This window comes from Agrilus planipennis, unplaced genomic scaffold (assembly GCF_000699045.2).
Source record: "Agrilus planipennis isolate EAB-ADULT unplaced genomic scaffold, Apla_2.0 scaffold112, whole genome shotgun sequence".
Lineage (NCBI taxonomy): Eukaryota > Metazoa > Arthropoda > Insecta > Coleoptera > Buprestidae > Agrilus > Agrilus planipennis.
Window position 1 is genome coordinate 19,264 of NW_020438886.1, and position 7,647 is coordinate 26,910.

At 33.0% G+C, this 7,647-nt stretch overlaps 1 protein-coding gene across 1 annotated transcript in view; it reads left to right on the plus strand.

Moving 5' to 3' along the window:
* Positions 1–7,647, plus strand: part of LOC108742421 (chromodomain-helicase-DNA-binding protein 1) — a 21,280-nt gene extending 13,633 nt beyond the window's left edge. The window contains exons 3-18 of the mRNA XM_025981652.1: positions 972–1,101; positions 1,155–1,270; positions 1,432–1,796; positions 1,884–2,213; positions 2,266–2,507; positions 2,569–2,682; positions 2,752–2,916; positions 2,970–3,250; positions 3,307–3,658; positions 3,718–4,335; positions 4,391–5,767; positions 6,202–6,380; positions 6,491–6,593; positions 6,663–6,799; positions 6,860–7,171; positions 7,232–7,647. Of these exons, the coding sequence (XP_025837437.1) occupies positions 972–1,101; positions 1,155–1,270; positions 1,432–1,796; positions 1,884–2,213; positions 2,266–2,507; positions 2,569–2,682; positions 2,752–2,916; positions 2,970–3,250; positions 3,307–3,658; positions 3,718–4,335; positions 4,391–5,767; positions 6,202–6,380; positions 6,491–6,593; positions 6,663–6,799; positions 6,860–7,171; positions 7,232–7,454 (5,044 nt within the window). The 3' untranslated portion in view covers positions 7,455–7,647. The remainder of the gene's footprint in view (positions 1–971; positions 1,102–1,154; positions 1,271–1,431; positions 1,797–1,883; positions 2,214–2,265; positions 2,508–2,568; positions 2,683–2,751; positions 2,917–2,969; positions 3,251–3,306; positions 3,659–3,717; positions 4,336–4,390; positions 5,768–6,201; positions 6,381–6,490; positions 6,594–6,662; positions 6,800–6,859; positions 7,172–7,231) is intronic.

The following is a 7,647-nucleotide window of genomic DNA, read 5'->3' on the forward strand; positions in this document are numbered from 1 at the left end:
AATAACAATAAATTTTGTAAATAAAATAAAATGGTAAAAAGTTTTTATTCACGATATAGACTTACGTTGTCCATACGAATTTTGTAGGCATTATTTTTTAAATTATACTAAAAATTGCTGTTAAAAAAAGGAGTATTAACAACAGATTTACCTTTTTTATATAATTTTTTACGAAAATGTAACTGGTATTATTTTGAGTATTGTTATTAAAAAAGAAAACAATTTATATACTAATTATTTTTTTAAAATTTTATGATTTAAAAATCGACTAAAAAAATGTGGAAACATTTTAAAATCACATGAGACAGAGATTTGCTCTTTTATTATTTTTAGTCATTTGAAGTATTACTTTAAATGGTAACATGTTTACAAAAGGTTCGATTCTTTGTATTCATGAAAAGTTTTAGCTATCGTGAGGATAGAAAATAATTTAGGCAAAATAAAATACCAAGATTTTCTGTATTGACGGAGAAGTTATTTTAATTTATTATTTTAAACATCCGTGCTAAAAATTTAAATACCTCAAATATTTCGAGATTCAGTGCATCCTATTATAAAGAAATTGGAAATATTTAGTAAAGGTGGCATTGCTTCTAAAAGTTAAAACAATTGCATTGCCCGCATAATAAATACGAATTTGTAACTGTCATAAGCATCCAGTTTTTCGTTTAAAATGCCGCCAATTACTAGAAGGTATAGAATATTTACAGAAGAACGAGGAAATTTAGCGCAAAGTTCTAAGAAACTACAAACTATAAGATGCACATTAAGTATTGATCATATTGAAAAGTTATTTGTTCTTATTCCAAAAGTTGTCCTCACAAGATTACCGTAAGCATTTGTAAAGTTTTATTGATCTTTTCTGATAATTGATGCACCGTAGAAAGTTTGAATTATATTTATGAATGTTTTTTTAAACAGTAATTTGATATAATGTTTATAAATATATAAAAAATATGTTTGTTCTAAAGTGATACAGGCACTTCTTCCTCCAGTGACTCTAGTCGATCAAGAGCATCAAAAGCAGGAAGCACGCGCTCATCTACCTCAAATCATTCGTCAAAGAAAAAGTCAAGTGGGCACAGAAGCCATAGCAAGGATGTATAACAAACTAAAAAAGTCTTAATTCGTTTCTGATACTTATTTTGCTTTAGTGGGAAGAACACCCAGATATTTATGGTATTCGAAGATCAGGAAGAGCTCGAAAAGAACCTGCAAGACTAAATTTTTCTGAAAGCGAATCTAATGATAAGAAGAGTCATTTTAAAAGGTTTATTTACAATTTACTTATTCATTATCAATAATATAATCATGAACAACAATATGAAAAAAACGTAATATTCTATATTGGAACGTTTTTTTTTTTCTGATTGTATTTTAAAGTAGATGGAATGAACTGTCTATATATTTTATATTTTCATTAATTTGTAGTGATGAATGGAAATATAATGACGATGATGAAGAGGATACTTCGTCAGAATCTGAGGACGATGTAGTACAAGAAAGGCCACCTCCAAGCAAAAGAGTTGGAGCTAAACGTACTCTAACAAAAAGAACCCATACTAAGACACATTATAGCTCCGAAGATTCTAGTGTAGATAGTGATGACGATAAAAGGCGATCTCTAACCAGAAGGAAAACTACAAATACTGTTAGTTACAAAGAAGATAGCGAAGACAAAACTGATACAGATGATTTACTAGAAGTTGAACAAGAAGTACCTGCAGAACCTGTAAGTGAGGAGAAGTGTGAAACTATTGAAAAAATACTTGGCCAAAGAAAAGGAAAGAAAGGAAGTTAGTAGGACATATGTGTTGTATTTTTATGTTCTATAATTATAATAAAATAAACATTATAATTGAAAAATTAATTTGCAAATTTAGTTACAGGAAATATTACCACACTATATGCAATAGAAGAAAATGGAGATCCCAATGATGGGTGTGATCCTGAAGACTTGGAAAATACGGAGATACAGTATCTGATTAAATGGAAAGATTGGGCTCACATTCATAATACTTGGGAATCTGATAACTCACTTAAAGAGCAAAAAGTTAAAGGAATAAAGAAGTTAGAAAATTATGTTAAAAAGGAATTTGAAATTAACTACTGGAAAAAACATGCCTCTCCTGAAGACATAGAGTATTATGAATGTCAACTAGAATTACAGCAAGAGTTACTTAAAAGCTATACAAATGTAGAAAGAATAATTGGTAAGCTTCTTAATAATTGTATTACTTTTAAATTTCAATTAGTGCATTTTAGCCAAATATGAAAAACCTGATGGAGGAACTGATTATTATGTAAAATGGGAAAGTTTACCATATTCTGATGCTACATGGGAAGATTCGGGACTAATTAAGCGAAAGTGGCCCAAGAAAATAGAAGAATTCCAAGAAAGAGAAGACTCCAAACGAACTCCATCCAAGCATTGTAAAGCGCTTAAGTACAGGCCAAAATTTCATGAAGTAAAATCACAACCTTCTTACATGACAGGAGTAGAAAACGTAAAGATTTAAATTTCCTTTGATTTATCTACAAAAAGTTGTTTATTATACTATTTTGTAGAGTTTGGTATTACGAGATTACCAAATGGATGGTCTCAATTGGTTAATTCACTCATGGTCAAAAGAAAACTCAGTTATTTTAGCTGATGAAATGGGACTGGGTAAAACAATTCAGGTAATGAAAGTTGTCAGGTGTGTACAAACTAGTTTTTTAGATTATTAATGGAAAATATTTTTTGTTCAGACCATTTGTTTCCTCTACTATTTGTTCAACACACACCAACTCTACGGACCTTTTTTGTGTGTCGTCCCGTTATCGACAATGACATCGTGGCAACGAGAATTCTCTCAATGGGCCCCGGAAATGAATTTTGTTACCTACTTGGGTGACGTTAATTCCAGAGATATCGTATGTCTTTTCGCAAGTAAATTTTTCATCTGAGACCAATATTTTAATTTTAGATTCGTCAATACGAATGGTCTTACGAGAGCTCAAAAAGATTAAAGTTTAACGCTATATTAACAACTTACGAAATTGTTTTAAAAGATAAAGCCTTTCTTGGTAGCATCAGCTGGGCTGTATTATTAGTAGACGAAGCTCATAGACTTAAAAATGACGATTCCTTATTGTACAAAGCGTTAATGGAGTTTGATACAAATCATCGACTTCTTATCACCGGAACTCCATTACAAAATAGTTTGAAAGAACTGTGGGCCTTGTTACATTTTATAATGCCCCAAAAGTATGATAAAGTAAGTAGTCAAGTGCTTACACAATATTTTATTTTACTCTTTATAGATTTGAATCATGGGATGAATTTGAAAAAGAGCATGAAAATGCATCTACAAAGGGTTATGGGAAATTACATCGACAGCTTGAACCCTTTATCCTTAGAAGAGTTAAAAAAGATGTAGAAAAGTCTTTGCCAGCTAAAGTAGAACAAATTCTTCGTGTTGAAATGACTTCTATACAGAAGCAGTATTACAAATGGATATTGACAAAGAATTATAATGCATTAAGGAAAGGTGTCAAAGGTTCAACAAATACCTTTTTAAATATTGTAATTGAACTGAAGAAATGTTGTAACCATGCCCTTCTTACTAAACCTACTGAATATGATTCGCATGTATCACAGCAAGATCATTTGCAGGTATGTACTATACTGGAAAACTTTAAAATGCAAAACAACCTTACATACACATTTTTTAGCAACTTTTAAGGGGATCCGGGAAACTTGTGTTATTAGACAAATTACTTATTCGACTTAAGGAGACTGGTCACCGTGTTCTGATTTTCTCTCAAATGGTTCGCATGTTAGACATCCTGGGTGAATATCTGCAACTAAGACACTTTCCATTTCAACGTCTCGATGGTGGGATTAAAGGAGAACTTCGAAAGCAAGCTTTGGACCATTTCAACGCTGAAGGTTCTCAAGATTTTTGCTTTTTACTTTCTACTCGTGCCGGTGGTTTGGGAATAAATTTAGCAACAGCAGATACCGTCATTATTTTTGATTCTGACTGGAATCCTCAAAATGACCTTCAAGCTCAAGCAAGGGCGCATAGAATTGGGCAGAAGAATCAAGTAAATATTTACAGATTAGTTACAGCAAGGTCAGTTGAAGAACAAATAGTAGAACGTGCTAAACAGAAGATGGTACTGGATCATTTAGTTATTCAACGTATGGATACCACAGGGAGAACAGTTTTAGATAAGAAAGCATCTTCAAATAATAATCCTTTCAACAAAGAAGATCTTACGGCCATTTTAAAATTTGGGGCTGAAGAATTATTTAAAGATGAAGAGGACAAAGACGAAGAACCAAATGTAAGAATTTGTTTGTAAAATGAAGACTGACAGTGAATGAATGATCTTTTTTTAGTGTGATATTGACGAAATATTAAGAAGAGCAGAAACAAGGGATGAAGCACCAACAATGGCAGGAGATGAGTTACTATCAGCTTTTAAAGTAGCCAGTTTTGCTGCATTTGAAGAAGAAAATGAACCATCTCCGGCTGCAGCTGCAATACCAGATGAAGAAAGTAAAGATTGGGATGAAATTATTCCAGAAACGTTACGAAAACGTGTCGAAGAAGAAGAAAGAAATAAGGAGATGGAGGATATGTATCTTCCTCCAAGATCCAGAAAAACTCTCCAGCAGATTAACCAATCTGAGAGTGATGGGGAAGGAGGAAGAGGAAGGAAAAGAAAGAAAACTGAAGAATCTGGAAGTACTGGAGAAGGTGAAGAGAGTGACGATGAAAGACCTCGTAAACGTGGAAGACCTCCTCTTACCAACCGAGAAAGAATAAAGAATTTCACCGATGCTGATATAAGAAAATTCATAAAGAGTTATAAGAAATTTAGCAATCCTTTAAAACGACTAGAAGCGGTTGCTTGTGATGCTGAACTGCAAGAGAAACCGCTTGCGGAACTTAAAAAATTGGGTGAACTTCTTCACGAACGTTGTCGGGCCTACATGGGTGAGCACACAAAAGAAAACAACGAAACAAGCACCGAAGATGTCGGTGCAAAAGGAAGAAAACGTTCTCGAGGACCTTCTTTTAAACTCGGAGGAGTTTCGGTTAATGCCAAAACTATGACAGCTTGTGAAGAAGAATTAGAACCGTTAGATGAAGTGCTCCCATCTGATCCTGTGGAAAGAAGTAAATGGGTTCTTGACGCACGTACAAAACCAGCACATTTTGATGTTGAATGGGAGGCATTAGAGGATTCCAAATTACTGCAAGGCATTTATCAATATGGAATGGGTTCATGGGAACAAATTAAGATGGACCCTTCATTGGGAATTGGAGATAAAATTTTATTCAACGACGACAAAAAACCACAAGCTAAACATCTTCAACAAAGATCCGAGTATCTTCTGAAAATATTAAAAAAGCAGTTGGACATAAAGAAAGGCGTAACTAAGCCAAAAAAGATACGAAAAGCTAGAGAAACAAAAGCACTTACCAAAGAAATAATTGATCATGATGATATTAGTTCTGGTGATGACGCTTCTAATTCCAACACTGTGGGCATTACTTCAGTTATTGCAGCAGCTGCAGCTTCATCAAAGAAAGCTTCAAAGAAAGATAAAGAAGAACAAGAAGATTTACCATCTACTAGTATGAAGGAGAAAAAAGACAAGAAGAAACAGAAGAAAAATAAAAACTCAGGTCCAATGCATTTCACAGCAAATAATGAACCAAGAGCGTTAGATGTTTTGGGAGATTTAGATCCTTCTATCTTTCATGAGGTAGGACTTTCTGATTCTGATATGGAAAATATTGTGAATTTTGACTTTTTTGACGAAGAGACCTTGTATCTAACGTTGGAAGAATGTAATTGTGGTTAACCATTATCTCTAATCATTTTGTCCATTAACAAATTACAATAGTTTAAGCTTTCCTTTTTTCTATTAGTTGAAACAATTGTTTATGATTGAGTATTCTTCCGTGTTGTGAGACCCTTGTAAAATAAATCATATAACATTTATAGCTATAGTGTTATGACTTGACTGATAAAAATTTCTAATTTGCATTTAGTATTTAATTACAGTAATATGAGTAGGAAAGAATGCCGTTAAATTCAATAATATTTTCATTTAGAATTTTGATTAATATATTATTTTTGAAATAATGCAGTTAATATTAATATTTTATGTATAATTGGTACTGATGTTTTTTTTAGTGTAAAGAAATGATGAGACCAGTTAAAAAGGCATTGAAAGCTCTTGACAATCCCGACCAATCTCTCTCTGAAGCAGAGCAAGTTAATCATACAATGTTATGCTTATTACAAATAGGGGAACAAATAAATGTTTGTTTAGCAAATTATACCGATCCTGAAAAACTTAAAGAATGGAGAAGGTAGGTATTGTTTTCATGTTTTGATAACTTGAACGAAAATAGTACCAGTTTGCTATCATATTAATCAATCAGTCAATCTAGCAATAATCTTATGTTAATTTTTATTTTAGCAACTTATGGCATTTTGTGTCTAAATTTACCGAATTCGATGCCAAAAAGTTATATAAACTGTATAAAAAAGCATGTAAGAAGAATGAAAAGAAAAAAGAGGATGTAAGTAAAATATTATTTATACATACAGGCAATTTTTCTTTATAATGCTATTATATATATTTTTTATAGAGTCAACAAGGTGCAAGTTCATCTGGAAAAGACAAGTCTGATGGTAAAGAAGACAAAGAAATGAATATTAAAAGAAAACATGAGAATGAAAGTGATAGTAGAGATGATAAGGACTTTAAAAAACATCATTCGGAAAGGTACATAACTACATTGAATCATTATTTTTAAATGTGTTAAACAATATCATTAACTAGTAGGAGAGAAAGAAAAGATAGAAGCTCAGAAAAAGATCGTCCAAAAAAATCAAGGGAAGAAAATGACGATGAAAGTCACGATTATGCTAGTAGATACAGTCAAAGTCGTATGAGTAGAAAACAGAGTTCAGGCCAGAGATCAAACTTTAGACATGATCAGCCAGAAAGAGCATCTCATAGTGATCACGACCGATGGTCTGGGGGGCAATCTCGTGATAGGTTTGCTATGGATTACAAAAGGGATAGATTTGATTATTCCCGAGGAAATCCAGGCTACCATAGAGACCGTGACCATACAAGACCGATTGACAAAAGGTTCGATGACCGATTGCAGTTGATAATTATTGTGAATATTATTGAAATCTTAATTTACAGATTACCGTGTAAGGATGATTGGCGGTCTTTTCAACGTAGTCGTGATGCTTCAGTCATCCCAATTAGTGCTAGGCCCATGTATCCTACGCATTATCCTCCATTTGTTCCTGGCGGCCCTATGTACGCCCCTGGAGATCAACCGTTTCCCAGGGATAGATTTTCTCCGGGTGAATGGAGGCCAGAAAGAGACTACAGGCGAGAGTATGATCGGAGACAACCTTAATAAGATCGTTATTGTTAAGTGATGGAAATTTTTATCCATTCAAAGTACTGTACAAGAGAACAAAACAAATAAAAAGACAAAAGTGGACAAGTGTACAGTTAGTTATATTAATTTAATTTGTGTGTTGTCTATGACAGTGATATTCCCGATTGTAGTTGAAGGTGATGTTGGTGAATAGATCGATTGCATTTGA